The sequence below is a fragment of the Mobula hypostoma genome, chromosome 11 (genome assembly GCF_963921235.1).
Source record: "Mobula hypostoma chromosome 11, sMobHyp1.1, whole genome shotgun sequence".
Classification (NCBI taxonomy): domain Eukaryota; kingdom Metazoa; phylum Chordata; class Chondrichthyes; order Myliobatiformes; family Myliobatidae; genus Mobula; species Mobula hypostoma.
In genome coordinates this window covers 113,408,906-113,426,053 of record NC_086107.1, presented here as the reverse complement: position 1 = coordinate 113,426,053, position 17,148 = coordinate 113,408,906, and the positions used below count along the sequence as shown (strand labels likewise).

General features: G+C 47.2%; 1 protein-coding gene across 1 annotated transcript in view; it reads left to right on the top strand.

The window, feature by feature from the left end:
- The first annotated feature begins 233 nt into the window (after positions 1 to 233).
- The window catches only part of LOC134354130 (transmembrane protease serine 6), a 95,274-nt gene continuing 78,359 nt past the window's right edge, over positions 234 to 17,148 (top strand). Inside the window, exons 1-2 of the mRNA XM_063062930.1 lie at positions 234 to 430; positions 14,222 to 14,336. Coding sequence (XP_062919000.1) covers positions 347 to 430; positions 14,222 to 14,336 — 199 coding nt within the window. The 5' untranslated portion in view covers positions 234 to 346. The remainder of the gene's footprint in view (positions 431 to 14,221; positions 14,337 to 17,148) is intronic.

The following is a 17,148-nucleotide window of genomic DNA, read 5'->3' as shown; positions in this document are numbered from 1 at the left end:
CCCAGGAGGACCCAGAGGGATACAAACACAGCTGGGCTTTTTGTCCTGGCTTGGCGCGGCTTGGCATGGCTTGGCAGTCAGCTGTGCGCTGAGGTTTCTCTTTTTAAGGATATTTTCTGCTTGTTCCGAACAGCTGGCAACCCGTCGGGGTCGGGGCTAGCAGCTTGCGGACCTTTGCCCCGGTCTCCGCCCCCCCCCCCCCAGAGCTCTGCTAATCGCCCGGTGCTGATTAACAAGGTATACCGCCTCACCTCAAATAAACCCCGGCGGCGGGACAGGGTGAGCAGAGTGGGAGAGCCAGTGGCCCGCACTGTAGATCTGGCAGTAGCGGAAGGGAGATCCAACAATGAGTGCCCAAGACCCCGGCAAGTTCCCAGTTTCCACAATCTGCGCGGAGCCGAGAGGCCAGTTGGATCTCAGCGCCAACAAGGTAAGTGAGACCGCAGTCAGCCGCCGGAGTTTTTGGGGCTCCTCCGTCTCTGGGTCAGATTTGGCAGGAGATGGAGGGGTTGAGACCCTGGTTGGGTCCCTGGAAAGCAGGAGAGACACCTATGGTAAACCTCCAAGCAACATCACTAACAGTTTATCTGCTGGTTACTAAAATTCCCTGTCTGTAACCTAATCAATAGGTAAACTAGGAAAGGTTCTGAAGCAACACACCCAAAACGCTGGAGGAACTCAGCCGGTCAGGCGGCAACTGTGGAAATTAACAGAGAGTTTTGGGCCGAGAACCGTCAGCCCTGACGAAGAGTCTGGGCCCGAAACGCCGACTGTCTCTTCATTTCCACAGATACTGCCTGACTTGCTGAGTTCCTCCGGCATTTTGTACGCGTCGCTTTGGGATTTCCAGCATCGGCAGACTTTTTCCTTCTGCTAACCACTGCGCTTAACGCAGGCGACCTCGGTTCGATTCCCGCCTCTGCCTGTAAAGAGTTCGCACGTTCTCCTCACTCCAGTTCCCTCCGACCGGTTAATTGTCCCGTGATTAAACTGGGGGGTCGCTGGGCAGCACAGATCGAGGGGCCGGTAGGGCCTATTCTGCACTGTATCTTAATAAATACATAAAATAAAATTAGTACATTGGTTTATTAGTGTCAAACCTACCGAGGAACAGTGGAAGATAAAACTTTTTTTTGCACGCCATCCTTAAAAAAAATCTCTTCAATCCAATGGGGGCATTGATTGGAAAAAAGGAAAGACAATAACAGAATGCGGAATAAAGTTTCTGAAAAAAAATGCACGATAGGCAAATAATAAGGTGCAAAGGCATAACGAGGGAAATTGTGAGGTGAAGAGTCCAACTTATTGAACTAGGGGCCACAGAGTTGTCTTACATCAGCAGGGGGAAGAATCTGTCCTTGCAGTGTCTAAATTGGTAAGGGCATCCTAAAAAGATTAATCAGTGGAAAAGGGCGATCTGTAAATTTGCCGCCAATACAACTATTGTTGGCAGAATCTCGGATGGTGACAGGAGGCCGTACAGGAGCAAGATATACCAGCTAGTTGAGTGGTGTCGGAACAACAACCTTGCACTTGGTGTCAGTAAGATGAAGGAACTGATTGTGTACTTCAGAAAGGGCAAGATGAGGGAACACACACCAGTCCTCATAGAGGGATCAGAAGTGGAGAGAGGGAGCAATTTCAAGTTCCAGGGTGTCAATATCTCTGAGGATCTAACCTGGCCCCAACGTGTCGATGCCACTCCAAAGAAGGCTGTACTTCATTAGGAGTTTGAGGACATTTGGTATTGTCACCAAAGACATTTGCAAATTTGTACAGCTATCCCGTGGAGAGCATTCTAGCTGGCTGCATCACCATCCAGTATAGGGGGGCTCCTGCACCAGATCGAAATAAGCTGCAGAGAGCTGTAAGATCAGTCAGCACCATCATGGGCACCAGCCTCCGTAGTATCCAGGACATCTTCAAGGAGCGATGCCTCAAGAAGGTGGCATCCATCCTCGAGGACCCCCACCACCCGTTTGTGCCCAGTTCTCATTGCTACCATCAGGGAGGAGGTACAGGAGCCTGAAGACACACATTCAACGATTCAGGAACAGCTTCTTCCCCTCTGCCATCCGATTTCTGAATGGACATTGAACCCATGAACACTACCTCACTATTCCTCTTTTGCATTATGTACTTATTGTACAAATAGTCATTTTTTTATGCCTGTCCACAAAACAACAAATTTTGGTCGGTGAAAGTAAACGTGATTTCTGATTCTGACAAGATGTGATATAAATGCGAGTTGTTTCTCTGCCATCGCATCCACTCAGGATGATTCCCTCTGTGAGTGAGGTGCCACAGGGAGAAAGTTTCATGTTTCCCAACCAGGATAGTGTATCTTTTAAATGTCGTAGTTGTACCTGCTTCAACCACTTTGTCTGGCAGCTCAAACCGTACACCCACCACCTATGTCGAAAAAGTTGCCCCTCAGGTCCTTTTGAAATCTTTCCCCTCCCTCCCCCCACTTTAAAGCTGTGTCCTCTAGTTCTTGATGCCCTAGCCCCCGGGATAAAGACTGAGTGTGTTCACCTCATCTACACTCCTCCTGACTTTATACACCCCTGTGAGATCACCTGTCAGTCTGTTTTGCTGGTCTTGAGAGCGTTTACCTCCATTAACCAGGAGGTGGCCTCTTCTCATCAAGGAGGAGGTACAGGAGCCTGAAGACACGCACTCAGTGTTTTAGAAACAGCTTCTTCCTTTTCGCCGTCAGATTTCAGCAGGTCAGAGAGCATCTGTAGAGGAGAATAAACAGTCAAGGTTTCAGTCCTGGTGAAGGGTCTCAGTCTGAAACATTCCTTTCCATAGATGCTGCCTGACCTGCTGAGTTCCTCCAGCATTTTGTGTATGTGTTGCGCTGGATTACCAGCATCTGCAGCCTAATTTAGAGTACTGCGTGCATTTCTAGTCATCTACCTACAGGAAGGATGTCAATAAGATTGAAAGAGCGCAGAGAAAAATAATTAATTAATTTATCAAGCCGTGCCACCCAGTACTCCCCCAATTTAATCCTAGCCTAATCACGGACAATTTACAATGACCAATTAACCTACCAACTGGTATTCATTTGAACCCGAACACCTGGAGGAGACCCACACGATCACTGGGGGAGGGGAACGTTGACTCAGACCATGGGAGGCCTGCGTCGAGCGTTTTCATGCCTTACAGGGCGCAGATTGGAAGTCTGTGTGGGGCGCCACTCCTTGCACAGACTAGAGCAATGTGTGGTTAAGTGCCTTGCTCAAGGGCACAAACACGCTGCCACAGCTGAGGCTCGAACCAGCGACCTTGAGGTAACTAGAAGAACGCCTTAACCACTTAGCCACATGCCCAGCTCTGGGGGAACATGCAGATTCCTCACAGGCAGTGGCAGGAATTGAACAGGGATTGCTGGTACTGCACAGAGTTGTGCTGACCACTATGCTACCGTGACTTACGAGGATGTTGTCAGGCCTCGAGCACCTGAGCTATCAGGAAAGTTTGAACAGGTTTGGACTTCATTCCCTGGAGCGTAGGAGAGTGAGGAGAGATTTAATAGTTATGATGGGTTTGGATAGGGAAAGTGCGAGCATGTTTTTTCCTTTAAGGTTGGGTGAGACTAGAACTGGAGGTTACAAGTGAAAGGTGAAATGCTTAAAGGGAACCTGAAGGGGAACTTCTTCACTCAGGGGGTGGTGAGAGTGTGGAACGAGCTGCCCGTGGAAGTGGGCATTTTAAGAAAATTTGGGTATGGTAGAAGCAGATATATTAGATACTCTTAAAAGATGTTTAGATAGACACATGAATGTGTGGGAAATGGAAGGATATTGACATTGTGTGGGTAGAAAGGATTAGTTTAGTTGGCCATTTGATTACTAATTTAATTGATTTGACCCAGCATCGTGGGCTGAAAGCTCTGCCCTCGAACCTCCGCTGCCTTGTGGCCATTCTCACTCACGGGGAAGGCTTCAGGAGCAAACGCTGAAGAAAAATTCCAGAGCTGGAGTCCCTAAGGCGGTCCCACGTTGAGCTTGACACTGAGTGAGTGGCAGCTCCTGCGACACCGACGGTGCCAAACTGTATCGGCCACGGGGCAACATCTTGCTCTCCGTATCGTACTGGCCTGGCTTGTGTATTATGTAGAGGGCTGGGACACAATATCGATAGTCAACCCTGACCTATCAAGGCCCTCAAGTGTGGGCCGAAGGGCCTGTTCCTATGTTTACTATTCTATGTTCACAATGATGGGGGGAGTATGGAGGGCTGTGGGCCAGGTGCAGGTCGATGGGCAGAACATGGACTAGATGGGCCGAGAGGCCTGCTTCTGTGCTGTAGTGATCTGTAACCCTATTCAGTATCTCTTGTGATTATATCGCTAAGATTGGCACCTGTGTTCAGTATCATAAAGGTTATGTTACTGAACGAGGAGCCAGAATTGTGGACTATTGATTCGGATTGCTAAGTTCAAACCTCACCATGGCAACTGGGGGATTTTAGTTCGAGTTTTGTTTTAATAGTTTAAAGAAAAACGAACTTCATGTAAGCACGAGGTTGTTTGGATCACGGGGTCACACGCAGCACAGAAACAAGCTCTTTCTCCCAGCTCGTGTGGCATCAAAGGACACAGTCCAGAGGTTCGGTTGTTGTTCAGACCAAACATCAGAATGGGGAAGAAACGTGATCTAAGTGACTTTGACCGTGGAATGATTGTTGGTGCCAGACAAGGTGTTTGGGTATCTCAGAATCCTCTGATCTCCTGGGATTTTCATGCACAACAGCCTCTGGAATTTACAGAAAATGGTACGAAGAAACAAAAAAAATTCAGTGAGCAGCAGTTCTGTGGGTGAAAACCCCTTGTTAATGAGAGAGGTCTGAGGAGAATGGCCAGACTGGTTCAAGCTGACAGGAAGACGACAGTAACTCAAATAACCACACGTTAGAACAGTGATGGGCAGAAGAGCATCTCTGAAGTGTGCAGGGTTCAGCAGCAGAAGACCACGGACAGACACTCAGTAGCTAATTTAGCTGATAATCTGGCCACTCTGCATATTTGTCACATCAAGTTTGTTGTCATTTAACTATATACATGTGTACCACCAAAGGAGACGACATTTCTCCAGACCAGGGAGTACAGTGCAGTAGTACACATGACACACATACAACACAAAATAACTTAGGAAAGTAAGAATTAAATCTACAAATGAATTACACATAGATAAACAAAGTAAAGTGCATACATTAAATATTGTAGGGTACAGAACAAATTACCCGGAGACACTTCGAATACGATGCGGTGGGGAGTTCAGAAGCCTAATGGCCTGAGGGAAGAAACTGTTTCCCATCCTGGCCGTTCTTGTCTTTACGCATCGGAGTCTCCTGCCTGATGGTAGAAAGTCAAAGAGGATGCTGGATGGATGGGTGGGATCCTTGGTAATAGTAAAGGCACTGCATATGCAGTGCTCCTGATAAATAACCCCAGTGGATGGTAGAGAGACCCCTATGATCCTCTTGGCTGTTCTCACAGTCCTTTGTAGGGAATTCCGGTCCGATGCTCTGCTGCTCCCAGACCAGATGGAGAAGCAGCTTGTCAGGTCGTTCTCACTGGTGCTCCTGTAACATAGAACATAGAACACAGAACAGTACAGCACAGTACAGGCCCTTCGGCCCACAATGTGCTGACCCTCAAACCCTGCCTCCCATATAACCGCCCCCCCACCTTAAATTCCTCCATATACCTGTCTAGTAGTCTCTTAAACTTCACTAGTGTATCTGCCTCCACCACTGACTCAGGCAGTGCATTCCACACACCAACCACTCTCTGAGTAAAAAACCTTCCTCTAATATCCCCTTGAACTTCCCACCCCTTACTTTAAAGCCATGTCCTCTTGTATTGAGCAGTGGTGCCCTGGGGAAGAGGTGCTGGCTATCCACTCTATCTATTCCTCTTATTATCTTGTACACCTCTATCATGTCTCCTCTCATCCTCCTTCTCTCCAAAGAGTAAAGCCCTAGCTCCCTTAATCTCTGATCATAATGCATACTCTCTAAACCAGGCAGCATCCTGGTAAATCTCCTCTGTACCCTTTCCAATGTTTCCACATCCTTCCTATAGTGAGGCGACCAGAACTGGACACAGTACTCCAAGTGTGGCCTAACCAGAGTTTTATAGAGCTGCATCATTACATCACAACTCTTAAACTCTATCGCTCGACTTATGAAAGCTAACACCCCATAAGCTTTCTTAACTACCCTATCCACCTGTGAGGCAACTTTCAGGGATCTGTGGACATGTACCCCAAGATCCCTCTGTTCCTCCACACTACCAAGTATCCTGCCATTTACTTTGTACTCTGCCTTGGAGTTTGTCCTTCCAAAGTGTACCACCTCACACTTCTCCGGGTTGAACTCCATCTGCCACTTCTCAGTCCACTTCTGCATCCAATCAATGTCTCTCTGAAATCTTCGACAATCCTCTACACTATCTACACCACCAACCTTTGTGTCATCTGCAAACTTGCCAACCCACCCTTCTACCCCAACATCCAGGTCGTTAATAAAAATCACGAAGAGTAGAGGTCCCAGAACAGATCCTTGTGGGACACCACTAGTCACAACCCTCCAATCTGAATGTACTACGACCCTCTGCCTTCTGCAGGCAAGCCAATTCTGAATCCACCTGGCCAAACATCCTTGGATCCCATGCCTTCCGACTTTCTGAATAAGCCTACCGTGTGGAACCTTGTCAAATGCCTTACTAAAATCTATTTAGATCACATCCACTGCACTACCCTCATCTATATGCCTGGTCACCTCCTCAAAGAACTCTATCAGGCTTGTTAGACACAATCTGCACTTCACAAAGCCTGTCCCTGATCAGACCATGATTCTCTAAATGCCCATGGATCCCATCTCTAAGAATCTTTTTCAACAGCTTTCCCACCACAGACATAAGGCTCACTGGTCTATATTTACCCGGACTATCCCTACTACCTTTTCTGAACAAGCGAACAACATTCGCCTCCCTCCAATCCTCCGGTACCATTCCCGGGGACAACGAGGACATAAAGATCGATTTGTGACAAATATGATTATGTAATATATATGTACAGTATCTGAAATACATCTTATGGAAATGTTTGATGATGAAATTTAATAAAAAATAAATTACAAAAAAAAAAGATCCTAGCCAGAGGCTCAGTGATCTCTTCCCTTGCCTCATGGAGCAGCCTGGGGAATATTCCGTCAGGCCCCGGGATCTTATCCGTCCTAATGTATTTTAACAACTCCAACACCTCCTCTCCCTTAATATCTACATGCTCCAGAACATCAACCTCACTCATATTGTCCTCACCATCATCAAGTTCCTGCTCATTGGTGAATACCAAAGAAAAGTATTCGCTGAGGACCTTGCTCACTTCCACAGCCTCCAGGCACATCTTCCCACCTTTATCTCTAATCGGTCCTACCTTCACTCCTGTCATCCTTTTGTTCTTCAATAATTGAAGAATGCGTTGGGGATTCTTTTACCCTACTCACCAAGGCCTTCTCATGCCCCCTTCTTGCTCTTCTCAGCCCCTTCTTAAGCTCCTTTCTTGCTACCCTATATTCCTCAATAGACCCATCTGATCCTTGCTTCCTAAACCTCATGTATGCTGCTTTCTTCCATCTGACTAGATTTTCCACCTCACTTGTCACCCATGGTTCCTTCACCCTACCATTCTTTATCTTCCTCACCGGAACAAATTTATCCTTAACATCCTGCAAGAGATCTCTAAACATCGACCACATGTCCAGAGTACATTTCCCTGCAAAAACATCATCCCAATTCACACCCACCAGTTCTAGCCTTATAGCCTCATAATTTGCCCTTTGCCTCATAAAATGCATTTAAGATGTGGGGGGCCTTGATTGCTTCTATCTCCTCAGGGAGTGAAGGTGCTGATGTGCCTTCTTATTCAGTCCCCCAGCCGCTCCACTTTCTCTCTGCCCTCCAACTCTTTATTGTTGCTGATAAGGTGAAGCAGGGTCCCAGCCCAAAGTGTCAAATGTCCCTCTGACTCCACAGATGCTCTTCAACCCACTGAGCGTCAGTGGGTTCTTTCACTTCCGATTCCAACATCTGAAGTTTCTCTTGTGTCTCCCTGAATTATACATAGCCTTTCCTCTCTCAAAACGATTGCAAAATCCATCCATTTCTGCTTTCTGCAGGGATCACTCCCTACGCGACTCCCTTGTCCATTCGTCCCCCCCATCCCTCCCCACTGATCTCCCTCCTGGCACTTGTTCTTGTAAGCGGAACAAGTGCTACACATGCCCTTACACTTCCTCCCTTACCACCATTCAGGGCCCCAAACAGTCCTTCCAGGTGAGGCGACACTTCACCTGTGAGTCGGCTGGGGTGATATACTGTGTCCGGTGCTCCCGATGTGGCCTTCTATATATTGGCGAGACCTGACACAGATTGGGAGATCGTTTTGCTGAACACCTACGCTCTGTCCGCCAGAGAAAGCAGGATCTCCCAGTGGCCACACATTTTAATTCCACATCCCATTCCCATTCTGACATGTCTATCCACAGCCTCCTCTGCTGTAAAGATGAAGCCACATTCAGGTTGGAGGAACAACACCTTATATTCCATCTGGGTAGCCTCCAACCTGATGGCATAAACATTGACTTCTCTAACTTCCGCTAATGCCCCACCTCCCCTCATACCCCATCCGTTATTTATTTATATACACACATTCTTTCTCTCTCTCTCCTTTTTCTCCCTCTGTCCCTCTGACTATACCCCTTGCCCGTCCTCTGGGTTCCTCCCCTCCCCCTTTTCCTTCTCCCTGGGCCTCCTGTCCCATGATCCTCTCAAATCCCTTTTGCCTATCACCTGTCCAGCTCTTGGCTCCATCCCTCCCCCTCCTGTCTTCTCCTATCATTTTGGATCTCCCTCTCCCCCTCCCACTTTCAAATCCCTTACTCACTCTTCCTTCAGTTAGTCCTGACGAAGGGTCTCAGCCCGAAACGTCGACTGTACCTCTTCCTAGAGATGCTGCCTGGCCTGCTGCGTTCACCAGCAACTTTAATGTGTGTTGCAAAAGCCATTTGTATTGTCATCACAGTGAGTGCACTCAGCCGTTTACCCAGGGCTGCAGAATCAAGAACTAGAGGGCATAGATTTAACAATAACTTTGACAAGTAAATATGAAATCTACAAGTGAATTATGCATAGATAAACAAAGCACAGTCCATAAATTAACTATTGTATAGTAAAGAACAAATTATCTGGTGACACTTTAAATGAGATACAGTAGGGAGTTCTGTATCTGTATGGGTCCTAATGCCCTTCCCTTGGACAACATTGGTGTCGTGGAGAGAGGAGACTTGTAGCATGGGCAACTGCTGGTCTTCCATACAACCTTTCCCAGGCCTGCGCCCTGGAAAGTGAAGATTTTCCAGGCACAGATCCATGGTCTCACAAGACTAACGGATGCCTTTTTAGGGAGTTCGTTATCATGGTCTTCCATCTATGTATAATCTTCCTGTGGGGAAGACCCCCTTCACACTGTTATTATTCTTTTCTCTATCCATGACCATGATTCTTGGTAAATCTTTCTTCAGAAGTGGTTTGCCGTTGCCTTCTTCAGGGCAGTATCATTACAAGACGGGTGACCCCAGCCATTATCAATACTCGTTAGAGGTTGTTTGCCTGGTGTCAGTGGTCGCATAACCAGGACTTGTGATATGCACCAGCAGCTCAAACATCCATCCACCACCTGCTCCCATGACTTCATATCACCCTGATCAGGGGGCTAAGCAGATGCTCACCTTGCCCAAAGGTGACCTGCAGGCCAGCGGAGGGAAAGAGCACCCTACATCCCCTTTTGTAGAGATGTGTCTCAACTTCACCACCCACTGTCTCATTAACAAGGCATTTTCACCTACAGAACTGCTGCTCACTGTATTTTCTTTGGGTTTTCATTCATACCGTTCTCTGTAAACTCTAGATGGGCTGTTGTGTGTGAAAATTCCAGAAGATCAGCAGTTTCTGAGATACTCAAACCACCCCGTCTGGCACCAACAAACATTCCACTGTCAAAGTCGCTTTGATCATATTTCTTCTCCATTCTGATGTTTGGTCTGAACAACAACAGAACCTCTTGGCCATGTTGGCATGCTTCTACGCATTGAGTTGCTGCCACGTGATTGGCTGTTGAGATATTCACAGTAAGGAGCAAGTGTACAGGTGAACCTTATAAAGAGGCCACCGAGTGTACATGGATAGGAAAGGTTTAGAAGTTTATGGGCCAAATACTGACAAGTGGGACTAATTTGGATGGGCACCTGAGTCGCATGGAGCAGATGGCCCGAATGGCCTGTTTCTGTGCTGTATCTATGACACAACTTCTCATAGGGTCAACAACCCTACTTAGAATCACAATCAAGTTTATTATCACTGAAATATTTTATTTATTGCTTATTTGTTTATACAAACATCAAACAAGTCAACAAATTCAAATATCTTGGCAGTCTAATAACAAGTAACGGCAGGTGCGACACAGATATCAAATACAGAATAGCAATAGTGAAAGAAGCTCTCCAAAAAATGAAGACCATATTAACAGACAGAGAGATGAGCACATACACTAAAAACAGAATACTGCAGTGCTACATTTATTCTATCCTGGCTTATGGAAGTGAATGCTGGACCATTTCCTCAGCAATGGAAAAGAGACTAGAAGCAGCTGAATTATGGTTCTACAGGAGAATGTTAAAAATATCATGGACCACACACACATCAAATGAAGAAGTTTTCAGAAGAGCCCAAGCAGTTCGATCACTCATACCAACAATAAGAGAAAGACAACTCAGATTCCTAGGACACATCATGCAGACAGATGAACTAGAAAAACTCATACTCTCTGGAAAGATTGAGGGGAGCAAGACTAAAGGAAGATCTCGGCTTATGTACATCAAAAGCCTGGCCAGGTGGTTACACATTGAGGAAATGGTAGTCATCCAAAGAACGAAGGATAGATCCATATGGAAAACCATGGTCACCGACATCCACATTGGATATGGTACCTAGACAGACAGATTTATTTATCGAGACACAGTGTAGAATAGACTCTTCCAGCCCTTTGAGCCAGGCCGCCCGGCAACCACCGATTAAATCCTAGCTAATCACCGGACAATTTATAGTGACCAGTCAGCCTGCTAGCTGCTACATCTTTAGACTGTGGGAGGAAATCGGAGAACCTGGAGAAAAAAACCTCACGGTTCATGGGGAGAACACACAAACACCTTACAGGCAGCCGCGGGAGTTCAACCCAAGTCACTGCCACTGTAAAGCATTGTGCCAACCGCTACACTACCGTGCCAACCCAGTGTCATGAGATCTGTTATTTTACAGCAGCACTACAGTGCAATACAGAAATACACCATAAGTAGTGCAAAAAAGACTGTGAGGTAATGTTTATGGGTTCATTATCCATTTGGAAATCTGGTTGATGGGAGAAAATATTCCTAAAATGTTGGGTGTCTTCAAACACACACTCACATAGACTGGATCTTGTATTTTGCCATTCCTTGGCACAGTGCAAGCTCCAGTCCTCCCTGCTCTCTGGATGACTTGAGAACGTGCATTCCCAAAAGGTCGATGAACACCTCCGTTAGGCTAATTGATGTCGGATTTGCCCGGTGAAAATGTAGATTTAAAATTCCTGATTAAGGCCCCCCGGTTGGTCACGGGGTTGACCATGGATGTTGCGTCTTAGCTGTTGAAGTCGAAATGCAGGCCAGGGCAGTACGAAATGGAGAGCAAGCTGTTGTACATGTAGCAGGCCACCCCTCTCCATGCAGCTGATGAATCCAAACGAACGGTAGAGACCGATACAGTTTGGTACCAGGAGTTGCCAGTCAGCATTGAACTCAGTGCGGGACTACCTTAGGGACTCCAGCTCTGGATTTTTCCTCTGGGTTTACTCCCGAAGCCTTCCCCATGAGTGGGTTTAGCTGAAAGGAGATGGAAGTTTTCCTTCTAGATGAGTTGCCATCATGACAGACAAACCTCATCTGCCCAAAAATTTTCTAATTGTCAATCACAAGTCAATAGATTGTCATAAACACTTGGGTGCAATTCTATGCTTGAGTGAAGCTCACAGATCAAAACATTAAACACAATAATGATTGCAAAACAACACAGAGGTACAAAGACTATCGTCACTGTTCCCTATAAGCTGCGTGGCCAGACAGTGACTGAAATGCCCTGTGCACATAGCCTTTGTTGCCTCGCAGATGGAATTTTTTTAACACTTAAACATTTCAAGTGCTGCACAGCTTTCAGGCTGCATCTGAATTTGCTGCTCAGAGCAATGGTTTGCCCGTGCAGTTTTCATGTAAAAAGAACTTGGAGGATCATTGAGCGTAACGCAGTCTGGGGTAGTGCAAAATGAAATGTTAGAGTGGCAATTACAGAAGAGGTAGAACATAAACACGAGGAAGTCCACAGATACTGAAAATCCAGAGCAATACACAACACACACAACACATACACAACACACACACACACACACACACACACACACACACACACACACACACACGATATTCTGGAGGAAATCAGCAGGTCAGGCAGCATCTATAGAAATGAATAAGCAGTTGACATCTTGGGCCGACACCTTTCATGAGGACTGGAAAGGAAGGGGGAAGACGCCAGAATAAAAAGGTGGGGGAGGGGAAGGAGGATAAAATTTGGGGTCAGGGAATGTGGCAGCACCATTACAAAGGGAGTGGGAAAGGTGATCAATCCAGTTTTCTGATAGGAGTCGGGCAGAAGCTGTTCTTATGTCTGGTCATTTGAACAAGAAATAGAAGCAGGCTCCGTCGTTCAAGAAGATCATGGCTTATGTGGCTGTGGACTCAGAACCATCTACCTGCGTTTTCCCCAGAACCTGACTAGCTCTGCTATGCAAAAATCTACTTAACTGTGTCTGAAGCACCCTCGACTGCTTCGCTGGGCAGAGAATTCCACAGGGTCACTTTCACTACTCTCTGGGGAAAAGCAGTTTCTCCTCATCTCCATCCAAAATCTATTCCTCCAAAAGGCCTTGACAAGATCCCGCACATGAGGCTGCCTAACAAGATAAGAGCCCATCGTATTACGGGAAAGATACAAACATGGATAGAAAATTATCTGACTGGCAGGAGGCAAAGATTTAGAATAAAGGGAGCCTTTCCTGCTTGGATGCTGGTGATGAGTGGTGTTCCACAAGTATTCAGACATCCTTGCTTTTGTATTCTAGTCCTCTCAAAATGAATGGGAACATTGCATTTGCCTTCCTCACCACCGACTCAACCTGCAAGTTAACCTTTCAGGAATCCTGCACAAGAACTCCCAAATCCCTTTGCAGCTCTGATCTTTGAATTTTCTCCCCATTTAGAAAATAGTCTACGTCTTTTTCCTTCTACCAAAGTGCATGGCCGTACACTTCCCCACACTATATTCCATCTGCCACTTCTTTGCCCATTCTCCTAATCTCTGTAATCTGCTGACTCCCTGATTCCTCAACACTACCTACCCCTCCACCCTATCTCTGGATCATTCGCAAACTTGGCCACAAAGCCATCAGTTCTGTCATCCAAATCGTTGTCATTTAATATTGGAGTTCACTTTTGACATCCTCTATGAGAAAGTTTGTACGTTCCTTCCCGTGTGTGCAAGGGTTTCCTCCGGGTGCTCCGGTTTCCTCCCAGAGTCCGAAGACCTACCAGCTGGTAGGTTGATTGGCCATTGTCAATTGTCCTGTGATTAGGTTGGGGTTAAATCGGTGGGTTTCTGACAACCAGGCTTGAAGGGCCGGAAGGAGTTGTTCCTTGCTGTATTCCTGGAGTGTCCAACGCAGCCTCGGAGATACCCCTCCTCACCATGACTGTGAGTCCAGATGGAGGGAATGTAACAAAACAAAGTAAAGTATTACTTTGCTTTCATTTCGGGATGGGGATGTGGCTGCCACACTGGCACTTAATACCACAATTACTCTCAGACAGAGGGGTGGGGGTGAGGGGTATATTTAACCACATCAGGAGACCAACCAGGTCAGGGCAGCAAATATGACCCTTCCTCCAGACTCCACCCGGTGTCGGTGTGTAGCCGGTGTCCATTTTTCACAGAATGTGTCCCTGCACATCCGGCGATTGTATATACCTGAGTACCTGGATGACAATGCATTCTATCTTCCTCTAGGGGGCAATTATCACAAAGTCTACGCATGCGAACTGCAGGATAATAGCGATTATTTCTGTTCTGGTGGGAGCACTGATGGTTGCCGGAGCTGCCGTTGCTGCCTGGTACTTCCTGAGTAAGTGACCTACTTCCCGTGCAAATGATCTACTTCCTGTGCAGGTGATCTAGCCGCAGTCTGCTGTACAAATTGACCTCGCTAACTGCCAACAGATGTCTTGGGAATTGTTGTGAGGGGAGATGTTCAATGAGTAATTTGGTGGTTCCATGCTGTCTATCAGTTCTCCCAAGACTTCCCGAGCCCACCTCTCCCCCAGCACCTGCACAGGCACCCTGCAATGAGATATAAACGCCTGGTGGTGGTGGTGAGGGAGAGAATCCCCCGAAGCACCCCCGGCGTGCACACACTGCCACTGGCCATGCACGCTCGCGCTCAAGTACGTTAACACCCCATGGAGTAGGCAGGCACGGGGATGGACCGCACACGCGCATTGCTGTGCACACAGGGAAGGGTAGTACGCACGTGCACACACAGATGCAGACACAGTTCCGCACGCGCACAAGCGCACACGCTTGCATAAACATGCTCACTCATAGGTACTGTTACGTACCCCGTAACTGGGTTGCCAAACCAGCAGAAATGGATCACTCAGTTGGAGTCTGGATTACTAGAACTAAGAAAGTTTTATTAAAGAAACAAGCAACACAGTAATCGAAAGGATAATAAATGCAACAGTTCAGCAATGATAAACACACATGTGCACAGAATTAAGATAACAGCATCCATCAAGCTCTATCGTTGTCTAGGGATAAATGACCAATTTCAAAGTGACACAAAGTTCAATCCAACTTAGTAGTTCAGTTTGCAGTAATCATTGCCATGGTGATGGACAACGTGGGGGAGAGAGAGAGAGAACGGGAATGACTGATCATTCAGAAACGGCTTCCACTCACAGACCGGCGATAATTGCTCACAAGCAGCTTTTGGGCAGGTCCTTGGTGATGTCACCTGAGGTCACCGACTGTGACCCCTCCTCCAGATGCGGTCGATCCTCTGCAGTGAACCCGGCACCCAAGCGAGGGTGGACGCACACCGGGTTCCCGCTGATCGTACCTTTCCACCCTGTGCGTTGTCCGATACTTCCCACCGACTCGTGAGAGGCGCACCGCTTCCAGGGTCTTGTTACCTCGGGTGTCGTGTGTGTCCTGCCTTAGCGAACCTGTCCCTTTTTATCCCCCTGCTGGGGTATCGCCTGTCCATCACTTCAAACAGTTCAGGGTTCAAAGGGGGAGCCGCTCCAGACAGCTCTCTACACATCTCCAGACGCTGCTCCATTGTTCCTTATCTCTCCTTCCCCTGAGGACAGGTGGCAGACCACTTGCTGATGTCACTGATGCTAACCCAGGCCAGCAAACATCTTAATTTTATGTGTATTCTCGTCACAGTACCCGCAGATGCAGTCACACTTGCATGTGTTACTGCCCGTTACGCCACTGGCGTTTCGGGCTGCAATGGAGGTCCTTCATCTCCAGCAGCGTTCACAGCTTCCTTCATCATGCCGGTGGCTTCCTCTCGGTTTTCACTACTGTCACTCATGCAAGTCCCGGCTGGAGACTCAGGAATACCGTCACACTCAGATATAGAAGGATTCTTCATTGCTGTCTCCGTAACAGTTTTGTTTGACCAGTCAGGGTTGTTAGTTCTGAGCCAAACGTACACTGTAATTTATTTATTATTATCATTATTATTCTAGATTATGTATTGCATTGAACTGCCGCTGCTAAGTTAACAAATTTCAAGGCACATGCCGGTGATAATAAACCTGATTCTGATTCTGAACCCCCAAACCAGGAGGACCTGTGGACCACTCTTAGTCTGGCCTCTACCCTTTGACCTGTTTGGCATGGGTGACCCCACCAAGAGCCAAAGCATAAAGCCCTGACTGCAGCCAGCACATTTGGATTTGTGCAGACAGGATGAGGAGACTCTCGTGTTGGTCTCAAGCTAACCACCCCCGCACCCACCACCAACAGCACCCTCGGGATCTCTCCTCTCCCTTCCTCTGAACGTGCTGCGTCCACGAGACCATGTTGGAGGTGCGGCAGGCAGCAATGCCAAGCAGGAAACAACATTTTCCTGTGAATCTCACTGTTCTCCGCATCATCGTTAGATTTATTCACACATCTCCAGAACAGTGCTATGCATGTAGATTAGCTTAACCACATTCTTCCGCCTGCTGGCAATTACTTTCCTCTCTGGCATTAAATGATACAAGTGTGGATTATTTTCTCAATGGAGAGAAAATTCAAAAATCTGAGGTGCAAAGGGACTTGGGATTCCTTGTGCGGAACACCCTGAAGATTAGTTTGCAGATTGAGTTGATGGTGAGGAAGGCAAATGCAATGTTGGCATTCATTTCAGGAGGACTGGATCAAAAGCAAGGATATAATGTTGAGGCTTTATAAGGCATTGGTGAGGCCTCACTTGGAGTAATATGAGGAGTTTTGGGCCCCTTACCTTAGAAAGGATGTGCTGGAGAGGGTTCAAAGGAGGTTCACAAAAATGATTCCATGACTGAACGGCTTGTCAGATGAAGAGCCTTTGATGGTGGTGAATCTGTGGAATTTGTTGCCACAGGCAGCTATGGAGGCCAGGTCACCTGGTACATTTAATGCAGAGATTAATAGGTTCTTGATTAGTCAGGGCATGAAGGGATACGGGGAGAAGGCAGGAGACTGGGGTTGAGAGGGTTAATAAATCCGTCATGATGGAATGGCAGAGCAGACTCGATGGGCCAAATGGCCAAATTCTGCTCCTGCATCTTCTGGCCTTTTAAAAAGCACAATCCCAGGGAACAGGGACCTTAAACTGCAGTGCGAATAGAAGCTGTGGTGTGTACAAGATTCAAGATCGCTCCCCGTCATTCTTC